A 15,818-nucleotide genomic window follows, 5' to 3' on the forward strand; every position below is an offset into this window, starting at 1 on the left:
ATCATCAACAACCTCAGCCAACTGAGTCACAGCCTGTTCAACCCAGTTACCATCTAGAAGGTGGAGACAGTACAGCTGCATCAAACCTGGGAACGAGAGGCTGAAAAATAGCTTCTACTATCTCCAGGCCATCAGACTGTTAAATAGTCACCACTAGCTGGCTTCCACTCAGTACCCTGCCCTGAAACTTAGTTACTGTTACTACCTGGCTTCCACCCAGTACTCAACCCTGCACCGTAGAGACTGCTGCCCTATGTACATAGTCATTAAAAACGGGTTACTTTAATAATGTTTACATACTGTTTTACCCACTTCATATGTATATACTGTATTCTAGTCAAGGCTCATCCTACATAACTACTGCTGTGCACAGCTTTCCCATTCATATACTGTCTATATCACAACGTTATATACACAAAGTGCACAAAACATTGACACCTTCCAGTATTGAGTTGTGCCACCCTCTTTTGCCCTCAGAACTGGCTCAATTTGTTGTTCATTCTACAAAGTATCAAAAGCGTTCCACAGAGATGCTGGCGCATGTTTAATCCTTTGGGTGGTGGACCATTCTTGATACACATGGGAAACTGTTCAGTGTTAAAAACCAAACAGTGTTGCAGTTCTTGACACACTCAAACCGGTGTGCCTGGCACCTACTGCCATAACCTGTTTAAAGGCACTTATATATTCTGTGTTACTCATTCACCCTCTGAATGGCACACATACCCAATCCATGTCTCAATGCTTAAAAATCCTTCTTTAACCTGTCTCGTCACCTTCATCTACACGGATTGAAGTGGATTCAACAAGTATCATCAATAAGAGATCATAGCTTTCACCTGGTCAGTCTATATCATGGAAAGAGCATGTGTTCTTAATGTTTTGTGCACTCAGTTTTTTTTACAGTGCATTTGGAAAGTATTCAGTCCCCTTGACTATTTCCACATTTTGTTACGTTAAAATCAAATTGTATTGGTCACATACACATGGTTAGCAGATGTTATTGCGAGTGTAGCGAAATACTTCTAGTTCCGACACTGCAACAATATCTAGAAATAATCGAACAATTCCACAACAACTACAGTTGAAGTCGGAGGTTTACATACACCTTAGCCAAATACATTTAAACTCAGTTTTTCACAATTCCTGACATTTAATCCTAGTAAAAAGTATTTGTCTTAGGTCAGTTACCACTTTATTTTAAGAATGTGAAATGTCAGAATAATATTAGAGATAATTATTTATTTCAGCTTTAATTATTTTTCATCACATTCCCAGTGGGTCAGAAGTTTACACACACTCAATTAGTATTTCGTAGCATTGCCTTAAAATTGCTTAACTTGGGTCAAATGTTTCGGGTGGCCTTCCACAAGCTTCCCACAATAAGTTGGGTGAATTTTGGCCCATTCCTCTTGACAGAGCTGGTGTAACTGAGTCAGGTTTGTAGGCCTCCTCGCTCGCACACGCTTTTTCAGTTCTGCCCACAAATGTTCTATAGGATTGAGGGCAGGGCTTTGTGATGGCCACTCTAATACCTTGACTTTGTTGTCCTTAAGCCATTTTGCCACAACTTTGGAAGTTTGCTTGGGGTCATTGTTCATTTAGAAGACCCATTTGCGAGCAAGCTTTAACTTCCTGACTGATGTCTTGAGATGTTGCTTCAATATATCCACATAATTTTAATTCTTCATGATGCCATCTATTTTGTGAAGTGCACCAGTCCCTCCTGCAGCAAAGCACCCCCACAACATGATGCTGCCACCCCCATGCTTCACGGTTGGGATGGTGTTCTTCAGCTTGCAAGCCTCCCCCTTTTCCTCATTATGGTCAAATTCTATTTTTGTTTCAACAGACCAGAGTACAATCTTTGTCCTCATGTGCAGTTTCAAACCATAGTCTGGCTTTTTTATGGCAGTTTTGGAGCAGTGGCATATTATTTTCTGAGCGGCCTTTCAGGTTATGTCGATATAGGACTTGTTTTACTGTGGATATAGATACTTTTGTACCTTTTTCCTCCAGCATCTTCACAAGGTCCTTTGCTGTTGTTCTGCGATTGATTTGCACTTTTTGCACCAAAGTACTTTCATCTCTAGGAGACAGAACACGTCTCCTTCCTGAGAGGTATGACGGCTGCGTGGTCCCCTGATGTTTATACTTGCGTACTATTGTTTGTACAGATAAATTTTGGAAATTGCTCCCAAGGATTATTTATTTGGATTTTTCCATGATGTCAAGCAAAGAGGCACTGAGTTTGAAGGTAGGCCATGAAATACATCCACAGTTACACCTCCAATTGACTCAAATGATGTCAATTAGCCTATCTAAAGCCATGACATCATTCTCTGGAATTTTCCAAGCTGTTTAAAGGCACAGTCAACTCAGTGTATGTATGACCCACTGGAATTGTGATACAGTGAATTATAAGTGAAATACTCTGTCTGGAAACAATTGTTGGAAAAATAACTTGTGTCATGCACAAAGTAGATGTCCTAACCGACTTGCCAAAACTATAGTTTGTTAACAAGATATTTGTGGAGTGGTTGAAAAACGAGTTTTAATGACTCCAATCTAAGTGTATGTAAACTTCCGACTTCAACTGTACCTAATACACACAAATCTAAGTAAAGGGATGGAATAAGAATATGTCCGTACATATAAATATATGGATGAGCGATGACCGAGCGACATAGGCAAGATGCAATAGATGTTATAAAATACAGTATATACAGCGGCAAGAAAAAGTATGTGAACCCTTTGGAAATACCTTCTGCATAAATTGGTCATAAAATTTGATCTGATCTTCATCTAGGTCACAACAATTGACAAACACAGTCTGCTTAACCTAATAACACAAATCAAATCAACGTTTTTTTGTCACGTGCGCCGAATACAACAGGTGTAGAGCTTACAGTGAAATGCTTACTTACAGGCTCTAACCAATAGTGCAAAAAAGGTATTAGGTGAACAATAGGTAAGTCAAGAAATAAAACAACAGTAAAAAGACAGGCTATATACAGTAGCAAGGCAATAAATGTAGCGAGGTTACATACAGACACCGGTTAGTCAGGCTGATTGAGGTAGTATGTACATGTAGATATGGTTAAAGTGACTATGCATATATGATGAACAGAGAGTAGCAGTAGTGTAAAAGAGGGGTTGGGGGGAGTTGGGGGGGTGGCACACAATGCAAATAGTCCAGGTAGCCATTTGATTATCTGTTCATGAGTCTTATGGACTGGGGGTGGTGGGTGGCGGGACACAATGCAGATAGCCCGGTTAGCCAATGTGTGGGAACACTGGTTGGTCGAGCCAATTGAGGTAGTATGTACATGAATGTATAGTTAAAGTGACTATGCATATATGATAAACAGAGAGTAGCAACAGCGTAAAAAGAGGGGTTGGTGGAGTTGGGGGGGTGGCACACAATGCAAATAGTCCAGGTAGCCATTTGATTATCTGTTTATTAGTCTTATGGACTGGGGGTAAAAACTGTTGAGGAGCCTTTTGGTCCTAGACATGGCACTCCGGTACCGCTTGCCATGCAGTAGCAGAGAAAACAGTCTACAACTTGGTGACTGGAGTCTCTGACAATTTTATGGGCTTTCCTCTGACACCGCCTGGTATATTGGTCCTGGATGGCAGGAAGCTTGGCCCCAGTGATGTACTGGGCCGTTCGCACTACCCTCTGTAGCACCTTACGGTCAGATGCCGAGCAGTTGTATCACAGGAGGTGATACAACCGGTCAGGATGCTCTCGATGGTGCAGTTGTAGAACCTGTTGAGGATCTGGGTGCCCATGCCAAATCTTTTCAGTCTCCTGAGGGGGAAAAGGCTTTGTCGTGCCCTCTTTACAACTGTCATGGTGTGTTTGGATCATGATAGTTTATTGGTGATGTGGACACCAAGGAACCTGAAACTCTCGACCAGCTCCACTACAGCCCCGTTGATGTTAATGGAGGTCTGTTTGGCACGCCTTTTCATGTAGTCCACGATCAGCTCTTTTGTCTTGCTCACATTGAGGGAGAGGTTGTTGTCCTGGCACCACACTGTCAGTTCTCTGACTACCTCCCTATAGGCCGTCTCATCGTTGTTGGTGATCAGGCCTACCACTGTTGTGTCATCAGCAAACTTAATGATGGTGTTGGAGTTGTGTTTGGCCATGCAGTCGTGGGTGAACAGGGAATACAGGAGGGGACTAAGTACACACCCTTGAGCGGCCCCAGTGTTAAGGATCAGCATGTCAGATGTATTGCTGCCTACTCTTACCACCTGGGGGCAGCCCGTCAGGAAGTCCAGGATCCAGTTGCAAAGGGAGGTGTTTAGTCCCAGAGTCGTTAGCTTAGTGATGAGCTTCATGGGCACTATGGTGTTGAACGCTGAGCCGTAGTCGATGAACAGCATTCTCACATACAGTGGGGCAAAGAAGTATTTAGTCAGCCACCAACCAAGTATTTTCTTTGCTTATGGCCTTATAGAGTTGGTTGAGAGTGGTCTTAGTGCCAGCTTCACTTTGTGGTGGTTAATAGACGGCTACGAGTAATACAGATGAGAACTCTCTTGGTAGATAGTGTGGTCGACAGCTTATCATAAGGTACTCTACCTCAGGCGAGAAATACCTTGAGACTTCTTTAATATTAGACCGTGCACCAGCTGTTATTGACAAAAAGACACACACCCCCTCCCCTCGTCTTACCAGAGGTAATGTCTCTGTTCTGCCGGTGCATGGAAAATCCCGGCAGCTCTATATTGTCCGTTTCTTCGTTCAGCCGCGTCTCAGTGAAACATAAGATGTTACAGTTTTTAATGTCCCGTTGGTAGGATAATCTTAATATAAGCCCATCAATTTTATTTTCTAACGATTGCATGTTAGTAAGGAGAATTGGGAGGAAGGCGTTGGGAGTTTACTTGCTCGCCTCCTGCTTCTCAGAAGGATCCCCGATCTGTGTCCCCTTTTCCGGCGTCTTTTCTTCACGCAAAAGGTGTGGATCTGGGACTGTTCCAGTGAAAGCAGGATATCCTTCTCGTCGGACTCGTTAAAGGAAAAGGTTTCTTCCAGTCTGCGGTGAGTAATTGCTTTTCTGATGTCCAGAAGTTATTTTCGGTCATAAGAGATGGTAGCAGCAACATTATGTACGCAATAAGTTAAAAATAAGTTACATAAAACGCAAAAAAAACTAAAAAAAACAATTGCACAATTGGTTGGGAGAATGTAAAACCTCAGCAATGTTCTTCGGCGCCATCTTGTAATTTATGCTTCACTGTAGTTGCTATTAAACACCAAGACCTGGCTGTTAGTCATCACATGAGATGTGAATGGGCGGATAGGGGGCTACAGAAACCAAATGGACACTTGGAAAGCATTGCAATTTAATATTTTGTTGTATCATTTTTTTTCCTAATAATTTAAGCTCTTCAGATTTCTTCAGAGAATACTGTACCAAAACTGTTACACGTAGGTGATAGCGAGGGGGTGAGCTAAGCTAACGGGCCTGCTATCGAAACCCATACTAAAAGTGCCTTGTCTCAAATGTATTTATCATTGCTCTGACTGATTTTGGTTACGAGAGGGTTGCACTGGCATCCTCAGATTGACTTCTATCAAAAACTGAAACATTTAAAACAGGAGATTGGAGTTGGAGCTATATGCGCTCTGACGCACAGAATATTTGTACATTGGCAGGTCTGACCTTTGAGCAGTTCGCTGCAGTTTTCCTGATGAGAGTCAGTATGGAGAAATCCAATAATTTTCAAATCGATCATCAAACCATTTGTCATTGTTGTTCGTTTTCTTCGTTCACACTTTCACTATTACAGTGGAACATTTTGTCCAGGAAGTTGTCTAAAAGGGATTGAATTTGTTGTTGCCTAATTGTTTTTTGGTAGATTTCCAAACTACATTCCTTCCATCTATAGCATTTCTTAATATTACTCAGTTTCTGTGGCTTTGATGCCTCATGATTGAGTATTGCTCTGTATTGCTCTGCTATGGTCTGATAGGGGTGTCAGTGGGCTGACTGTGAACGCTCTGAGAGACTCTGGGTTGAGGTCAGTGATAAAGTAGTCTACAGTACTACTGCCAAGAGATGAGCTATAGGTGTACCTACCATAGGTGTCCCCTCGAAGCCTACCATTGACTATGTACATACCCAGCGTGCGACAGAGCTGCAGGAGTTGTGACCCGTTTTTGTTGGTTATGTTGTCATAGTTGTGCCTAGGGGGGCATATGGGGGAGGGAATGCTGTCACCTACTGGCAGGTGTTTGTCCCCCTGTGTGCGGAGAGTGTCAGGTTTTTGTCTGGTTCTGACATTTAGGTCACCACAGACTAGTACATGTCCCTGGGCCTGGAAATGATTGATTTCCCCCTCCAGGATGGAGAAGCTGTCTTCATTAAAGTGTGGGGATTCTAGTGGGGGATATAGGTAGCACACAGGAGGACATTTTTCTCTGTTAAGATCATTTCCTTTTGAATTTCTAGCCAAATGTAAAATGTTCCTGTTTTGATTAATTTCATGGAGTTAGTTAGGTCTGCTCTATACCAAATTAGCATACCCCCTGAGTCCCTTCCCTGTTTCACACCTGATAGTTTGGTGGATGGGACTACCAGCTCTCTGTAACCTAGAGGGCAACCAGTGGGTACATCTCCTATATACCAGGTATCTTGTAGGATGACAATGTCTGTATTTCCCATTTCTTTGGTGAAGTCCAGGTTTCTGCTCTTTAGGATAAAGGCAGATGATCTCAGGCCTTGGATATTCCAAGATGAGTAAGTGAAGGCTTTGTGTTCCATAAAGTGTCCAATGTTGTTGCTCGTGTGGTTTGGCCTCAGGCCAGTAAGTGTGAGCAGAGCCTGCTGAGCTTCTGGTACATGCCATTGACTTGGGTTAGTGTAAGAGTGTGGGTTGGGCCTGTTTGCCCGCTCACAGTCTGGGCGTATGTGTGACTTCCATGTTGAGGCCCTCTTTGTGGGGGTGGGGTGCATGGGGTGGGCAGGAGGGGCATACGTCTGATCTGAGAGGTCCTAAATTGGGTGTGGGCATGGTTGACTTGGGGGGGGGGGGGGGGGGGGGTGTTGATTGGTTGGGGTGGGGGAGTGTATATGGCTGGTGGTGTTGTGGTCTGGATGTAGGTCCTCTCGGTGTGGGACCTCTATGTGTAGGTCCAGAGGGGGTCCAGCAGGTCTGGAAGAGTGTCTCGCTGGTCTGGGTGGGGTATCTATTGATCTGTTTCTTCCGTTCTGAAGTTTTGGGGCTGCGTTTGAGAGCGATGTCCTTTAGAGTCCGGGCGAAGGTGGGCACTGCTGCCTTGTATAGGTGGACCTGGTCATAGAGGCTGTTCAAGTCCAGTGTGGAGTGGTGGGCCAGGAAAACATTTGGTTTTGAAGCACAGTCACGGGAAATACTTGTGTTTACCTGCTGTATGGTAGCAGGGTGGAAGTCTTTTCGTGGTAGCAGGGTGGAGATAACCACTTGTGCATTGGGAAAAGTAGAAGAAGCTTTTTCAATCACTCCCTTCAGTGCTGTGGCCACCCTTTCCTGCTGTGTTCTCAGGTCGTTTGTGCCTGTGTGTATTATTGTGTGGCTAGGTGAACCTAGTTGGTCCTCAGACAGAAGGTCTAGGGCGCGCTAGGTGCTTGGACACCAGAGTTTAGACACTGTGTTTGGGGGATTTTTTTTTTTTATTGTATATATTTCCCATTTGAGTCCATAAGGAGTACAATCTGTGTCTTTTGTATGTCCTCAGTGGGTGTGGTGGGGGGGGGGGGGGGGGGTTGTCAGGAGGGCTATCAGGGTGGCTGACGCGGGGGGGTACTCAGAGGAGATGAGATCCCCCTGGGCTTGGGTTCTTTATTTGTCTGTTCTGCTGTAATGTTGAGGCTATGGTCAGGGTCTGGTGTGGGCTGTTCTGCTGTGGTGTCAAGACTTTTGTTGGGAGCTGAGGTGGGCTGTGCTGCTGGCTTCTCTGTGGGGGTGGCCACCTCTCTAGTGGGTTGTTCTCTGTCACACACCATCCCCCTCAACCTCTCCTCTAGCAGTCTGATCCTCTCCTCCAGTGCTCTGTTCTTCTCCTGCTCTTGCTTTTTATATTGTTGAAGTTGTCTCACCACAGTCCAGAGCGCAGATATGTCTCTCTCCACCTCCAGCTCTCCGGGTCTGGTTAAGGGGGTGTTGTTGCACAACAATGCTGGACTGTTGTCTGGGTCTGTGCTAACTGGAGTGTGTTCACCCGCTGTTCCAGCTCCACCTGCCTTATCTCCAGCTGGGTAAATGTATCCTTAATTTCAATGAGGGGGTAGTACTCTGTGCTGGAAGAATATGCTTCACCGTAGGGATGGTGCTAGGTTTCCCCCAGACGTGACTCTTGGCATCCAGGCCAAAGAGTTCAATCTTGGTTTCATCAGACCAGAGAATCTTGTTTCTCATGGTCTGAGAGTCCTTTAGGTGCCTTTTGGCAAACTCCAAGCGAATGTATTGTGCCTTTTACTGAGGAGTGGCTTCCATCTAGCAACTCTACCATAAAGGCCTGATTGGTGGAGTGCTGCAGAGATGGTTGTCCTTCTGGAAGGTTCTCCCACCTCCACGGAGGAACTCTGGAGCTCCAGTGGGTACTTGGTCACCTTCCTGACCAAGGCCCTTCTCACCTAATTTCTCAGTTTGGCCAGGTGGCCAGCTCTTGGAAGAGTCTTGGTGGTTCCAAACATATTCCATTTAAGAATGATGGAGGCCACTGTGTTCTTGGGGACCTTCAATGCTGCATAAATCTTTTGGTACCCTTCACCAGATCTGTGCCTCAACACAATCCTGTCTCAGAGCTCTACGGACAATTCCTTCGACCTCATGGCTTGGTTTTTGGTCTGATATGCACTGTCAACTGTGGGACCTCATATAAACAGGTGTGTGCCTTTACAAATCATGTCCAATCAATTGAATTTACCACAGGTGGACAATCAAGTTGTAGAAACAGGATGCACCTGAGCTCAATTCTGAGTCTCATAGCAAAGGGTCTGAATATGTATGTAAATAAGGGATTTCATTTTTTTTAATGTTTAATACATTTGTTTTAAAAAATGTAACCTGTTTTTGCTTGGTCATTATGGGTTATTGCGTGAGGGAAATGTTTAATTTTATAATAAGGCTGTAACGTAACAAAATGTGGAAAATGGGAAGGGGTCTGAATACTTTCCGAATGCACTATATATATTCTGGAATCTGACATTACTTGTTATGAAATGTCTTCATTTTTAAAACATTTTTATATTTGTGTGTATTGTTGTGTATTGTTAGGTATTACTGCAATGTTGGAGCTAGAAACATAAGCATTTCACTGCACCTGCGATAACATCTGCAAAATATGTGTACGCGACCAATAAAATGTGATTTGACTTAAACTGATTCATCTTATCAACTAGCTATTTATTAGAATCAGGTGCACTAGATTAGGGTTGGACTGAAAACCTAGGAAGTAGCTCTACAGGAACAGGGTTGGAGAGCTCTGGTATAGACCAAGGCCTTGGAGTGCCTTGAAGACTATTGTTCACATCTGCTTGTACTCATCTGTGAAGGATTTCATGCAAACGCAAATTATTATGCCTCTAAACATGGTTCCAATACATTCATTTTACAAAACAGAAACCAGACCTTTTAACTATTCACAATCATCTACTAATCTGTGTATGCAACAGCCAACATTTCTGCTATGAGCTTAATTGCCCGAGAAGTGTTTACAGTTTAAACAGCTGCTAAGAATATCCCAATGTTAGCTGTGACAATCATGCACTGCACTGTAATTTTCATGTTAGATTTGGCTCATTACTTCGATGTTAGCTGTTACTCTAGTTCAGAAAACATCCTTTACCTATAAAAAACCGATTTCTCCATCCAAATGAAATTATTTTGTGTCTGCCTTTCATAGATTTGCGAGTGAGGCATGCTGTGCTGTGCAGCATGCTGTGCTGTGCTTTGAAGAGTGCAATTAAAAAGACTGCATCTGTAGGCTAATCTGTAGGCGACTGCCGACTGGCTGATCTACAAAGAACCTTGCAACAATAATAACTACTCATTATTATTTGTAGATCAGTCGGTCACTCACAATTTCCCATGATACATTTCAAGTTTGATCCTCTCGAACACGGCCACTAACTTGTATTTAAGGAAAACCTGTCTCTCTGACGAACCCATTGCCCCTTTTTCTCCCCCAAAAGCCCTTTTCCCTTAGAGTGCAGTCACCATATCCTAGAAAGTTACAGAACTTTGTGGAACAATTAAAACTATACATCAGTGGTTCTCAATCCTGGTGCTGGGGACCCAAAGGGGTGCACATTTTAGTTTTTGCGCTAGCACTACATACAGTGGGGCAAAAAAGTATTTAGTCAGCCACCAATTGTGCAAGTTCTCCCACTTCAAAAGATGAGGCCTTTAATTTTCATCATAGGTTCACTTCAACTATGACAGACAAAATGAGAAAAAAATATCCAGAAAATCACATTGTAGGATTTTTAATGAATTTATTTGCAAATTATGGTGGAAAATAAGTATTTGGTCACCTACAAACAAGCAAGATTTCTGGCTCTCACAGACCTGTAACTTCTTCTTTAAGAGGCTCCTCTGTCCTCCACTTGTTACCTGTATTAATGGCACCTGTTTGAACTTGTATCAGTATAAAAGACACCTGTCCACAACCTCAAAAAGTCACACTCCAAACTCCACTATGGCCAAGACCAAAGAGCTGTCAAAGGACATCAGAAACAAAATTGTAGACCTGCACCAGGCTGGGAAGACTGAATCTGCAATAGGTAAGCAGCTTGGTTTGAAGAAATCAACTGTGGGAGCAATTCTTAGGAAATGGAAGAGATACAAGATCTCACCCAATGGCGTCAAAATGATCACAAGAACGGTGAGCAAAAATCCCAGAACCACACGGGGGGACCTAGTGAATGACCTGCAGAGAGCTGGGACCAAAGTAACAAAGCCTACCATCAGTAACACACTACGCCGCCAGGGACTCAAATCCTGCAGTGCCAGACGTGTCCCCCTGCTTAAGCCAGTACATGTCCAGGCCCGTCTGAAGTTTGCTAGAGAGCATTTGGATGATCCAGAAGAATATCGGGAGAATGTCATATGGTCAGATGAAACCAAAATATAACTTTTTGGTAAAAACTCAACTCGTCGTGTTTGGAGGACAAAGAATGCTGAGTTGCATCCAAAGAACACCAATCCTACTGTGAAGCATGGGGGTGGAATCATCATGCTTTGGGGCTGTTTTTCTGCAAAGGGACCAGGATGACTGATCCGTGTAAAGGAAAGAATGAATGGGGCCATGTATCGTGAGATTTTGAGTGAAAACCTCCTTCCATCAGCAAGGGCATTGAAGATGAAACATGGCTGGGTCTTTCCGCATGACAATGATCCCAAACACACCACCCGGGCAATGAAGGAGTGGCTTCGTAAGAAGCATTTCAAGGTCCTGGAGTGGCCTAGCCAGTCTCCAGATCTCAACCCCATAGAAAATCTTTGGAGGGAGTTGAAAGTCCGTGTTGCCCAGCACAAGCCCCAAAACATCACTGCTCTAGAGGAGATCTGCATGGAGGAATGGGCCAAAATACCAGCAACAGTGTGTGAAAACCTTGTGAAGACTTACAGAAAACGTTTGACCTCTGTCATTGCCAACAAAGGGTATATAACAAAGTATTGAGATAAACTTTTGTTATTGACCACATACTTATTTTCCACCATAATTTGCAAATAAATTCATTAAAAATCCTACAATGTGATTTTCTGGATTTATTTTCTCATTTTGTCTGTCATAGTTGAAGTACACCTATGATGAAAATTACAGGCCTCTCTCATCTTTTTAAGTGGGAGAACTTGCACAATTGGTGGCTGACTAAATACTTTTTTGCCCCACTGTACCTGCTTTACGCTTTGAGGATTTGAATCAGGTGTGGAGAGCTAAGGAAGAGGACCAGGATGGAGAACCACTTCTGTACATCATGGGAAGATTTTTACAAGGTTGACATTAACAGAGGGCAGACTTCCCCTTTGGCGTTAGTTGTGCTGTTGACTTGATCCCAGGGAATGTACTGAAGGCCCAGGCCCACAGTACTGCAGTGTTTTGATTGTTAAGTGCTTTCCCACATTTTGTCAAGTGAGACATGTTACAACCGTCAAGATGTCTTTAAATAATAGTACAAGAAAAATCCTTGTACATTTTAATGATGTTGGAATAATTTATTCACTTGGCACTCATCCTAACCCAGTGTAATGCAATGACATTGTTTTACAATAAATAAAATGTTTAAATAACATTTCACATTGAAAGTACAATAACAATGTGTGCTATGGCTGGATAAAAAAGTTATTTGGATCACAGACTCCGTGGTAAAGGGGAATGTGTGCATGTTTTGAGAAGAGGGTGTGTGCTGTGTAAAATAGGCACATCTACTCTTAAGTGTCCTTCCCTAGTCTCTCCTCTTCATCTGAATTTGTGTGTGAACAGGTTAGGTGAGGATATAGACCAGTTCTTTGAGATTGGTATGAAGAGAAGGACATAGGGAGAGAGCCACTTTAGACAGTTAATGGCGCCAGGGTTCAGAAGAACAAGGCTTCACTCAATTGTACTCCAATTCTGTCCTAAGGACTGGGCAGAGCTGTCCATTTGGTGGCCTGCCATTGGTGTGCACGCCAATCGAAAGGTCAGAGGGCATGACAGATGGTGTGTCAACAGGCTGGCACAATCTCCATAGAATCAATGTTGCTGGCCATCCTCTGCTTCAGGTGTTTGGCAAAATCTACTTGTGTCTGAGAGAGCACTTTGTTTATGATGGTCTTTAGGATCCAACCCTGTGAGGGAGAGAGACAGGGTGAAACAGGGAGAGAGACAGGGTGAAACAGGGAGAGAGACAGGGTGAAACAGGGAGAGAGACAGGGTGAAACAGGGAGAAAGACACAATGAAAAACAGAATCTAAGGGCTAGATCCAAATCAGAGTCACGCTACCAGACTCCCACATAGCTGTTGTTATGACGGTGTCAGAAGTGGAATTCACAAGCGGCTTCCAGCGTTATACCTATCGCGGACATTGCCATAGGCAGGGTTGAGGAGTAACTGATTACATGTCATTTGAGTTTCATTGTTTCTATATAGCCTACACATTCATTTTCAACTTCTAGCACAAGTGGAACGGGTGTGTCTTCGGGCCAATGACCACAGGAGCATCCGCTCACCAATTTGATAACTCCAACGCAGTTACACCTCCGACATATCACCTAAATAAAAACAATGATCTGCTATGCAGGTACAGGTTATCGCGGGCTATCGCTGAACTGACTGAATCTAGGGCTCAGGATTGTCAATACAACCATCATCAACCATAACCTTCAACCATCAAAGTTAGTCAGTGACCGTGATAAAAGGACAAACAGTATCTATGAGGCAATAAGTTCCAGAAAGGATTTGATGAAAATGCTTCTAGCAGAGGGTGAAAGTCAAACAATATAGTTACAGTTGTATTTGTCTAGCCCTAGTGATGAGATGCAGGGTAATGGCCTTTTACCGTTAAATCTATGCTTAATAACCAGGTGAACTTGGTCTTGTTTGGATCATCAGCACTGGGCCGCATCACTGTACATGTTGGTCCGTTCTCCGCCCTGACAAAGTCAACAATACGGTGTAGAATATCAGTGCTAGTGTATGTTGAAGTCCAACACAATATTACAAATATTATTTTTCTATGATGTATTGTTAGTGATTTATAGCCATCCATCCATCTTTTTGTCCGTCCCTTGAGTATATGAACAAGCCTACCTGACAACGCCCCTCTGTTCGGGCATGGTAGGGTGCTGAGTAGACATGCCTGCCAGGAAGCACGTGGACCCCCGGCGCTTGGCACAGCGAACACCAACGAAGTCCCGCGGCCCCACCATGTTACCAGGTGTGGGTCCAGACACCTCGTGGGTCACCATGGTCTCCTGACCTATTTCTGGAGAATCTAGTGAAGGAGGAAGGGAGTCAAAAACCTGCACTGTACAAAAATATAGAAACACAACATGTAAAGTGTTGGTCCCATGTTTCATGAGCTGAAATAAAAGACCCAGAAATGTTCCATATGAACAAAAAGCTTAGTTCTCTCAAATGTTGTGCAAAAATGTGTTTACTTGCCTACTTAAATAAAGGTTAAATAAATAAAAAGTAAACATCCCTGTTAGTGACATCCCTGTTCTGATCTTGTTGCTAACTGATGCACATTCAGATGTCATAAATCAGCACTGCAGCACTGTCCTCTGCCGTGCCCTGATTGTATTACTGCTGATATCTGGAAATGTGCATGTACACCCTGGCCCATTTACTGTTGCTTGCCCCAATTCTGACTTGTGCTCTGATATCTGCTTCACTGATTTCTGCTCTCGCAAAAGCCTGGGTTTTCTGCACGTTAACACCAGAAGCTTATTACATAAAATTGATAAATTGAAAGTGTGGGTTCACAGCTCCTATCTGGATGTGCAGGTCATTACTGAGTCGTGGTTAAGGAAGAGTGTTTTGAATACTGATGTTAACCTTTCTGGTTATAACCTTTTTCGGCAAGAGAGATCTTCCAAAAGTGGGGGAGTGGCATCTTTACCAAGGACCACCTTCAGTGCTCGGCTGTCTCCACCAAGTCTGTCCACAAACAATTTGATTTGCTCGTTTTAAGTATTAAACTTTCAAATTGCTCTTTGTTGACTGTTGCTGGGTGCTATCGTCCTCCATCTGCATCGGCCTGTACCCTACATGCCCTAAGCTCTCTCCTGGCCCCTTACATTAAGTCTGAATTTGTCCTGCTAGGGAACCTAAACTGGGACATGCTTAAACCACCTGACCAAGTCCTAAAGCAATGGGACTCCCTAAATCTTTCTCAGATTATTACCAATCCCACAAGGTATGACTCCAAACACCCAGAAAAGGCTACTCTTCTTGATATTATATTCACAAATAAACCTGATAGGTAGCAGTCTGGTGTTTTCTGTAATGACCTTAGTGATCACTGTTTTACAGCCTGTGCTCGTAATGGCTGCTCGGTGAAACGACCTGTCCTGATTTGTCATAGACGCTTGCAAAAAACTTTAATGTGCAAGCCTTCCTTCATGAGCTGTCCTCTGTAAAGAGGTCTAGAATCAGCTTTATCTCCTCTGTCCAAGATGCTTGGACCTTCTTTGTTTATATTTTCAGTGGTATTGTTAACAAATACGCCCCCATAAAGAAAATGAGGATTAAAAACAGGTTCAGCCCCTGGTTTGACCGTGATCTGGCAGAGTTACTCCACCTCAAGAATTGCATTTGGCGAAAGGCTCGTCACACGCATACTCAGACTGACTGGCTATCGTTCAGGCAAATGAGAAATAATTGCACTCAGGTTATCTGGTAGGCCAATGTTAGTTACTTTAAGGAGCAGTTGTTTCTCTGTGGCTGTAACCCCAAGAAATTCTGGAAGATGGTTAAAGACCTGGAGAATAAACCCTCCTCCTCACAGCTGCCCATGTCCCTTAAAGTTGATGATGTGGTTGTTACTGACAAGAAGCAAATGGCTGAGCTCTTTAATCACCACTTCATTAAGTCAGGATTCCTATTTGACTAAGACATACCCCTTCTAATGCATCCCCGATGCTTCTCCCTCTTTTTTCCCTGCCCTGCTACAAAGTTTCTCCCTGCAGGCAGTCACTAAGTCTGAGGTGCTAAAGGAGCTCCTGAAACTTGACCCCCAAAAAACATCTGGGTCACATTGTTTAGACCCTTTCTTCTTTAAGGTTGCTGCCCCTATCAACGCCAAGCCTATCTCTGACCTTTTTA

The 15,818-nt window shown here is 43.6% G+C and overlaps 1 protein-coding gene across 1 annotated transcript; it reads right to left on the reverse strand.

Moving 5' to 3' along the window:
• Nucleotides 1–12,223: 12,223 nt before the first annotated feature.
• LOC110535106 (steroidogenic acute regulatory protein, mitochondrial-like) lies at nt 12,224–13,978 on the reverse strand. The gene is made up of 3 exons (XM_021619968.2): nt 13,800–13,978; nt 13,549–13,642; nt 12,224–12,837 (listed from the first exon to the last, which is right to left on the reverse strand). The coding sequence occupies exons 1-3, from the start codon at nt 13,955–13,957 to the stop codon at nt 12,715–12,717; spliced, it is 375 nt and encodes a 124-aa protein (XP_021475643.2). The 5' UTR covers nt 13,958–13,978; the 3' UTR covers nt 12,224–12,714.
• Nucleotides 13,979–15,818: the final 1,840 nt, after the last annotated feature.

The sequence above is a fragment of the Oncorhynchus mykiss genome, chromosome 11 (assembly GCF_013265735.2).
Source record: "Oncorhynchus mykiss isolate Arlee chromosome 11, USDA_OmykA_1.1, whole genome shotgun sequence".
Lineage (NCBI taxonomy): Eukaryota > Metazoa > Chordata > Actinopteri > Salmoniformes > Salmonidae > Oncorhynchus > Oncorhynchus mykiss.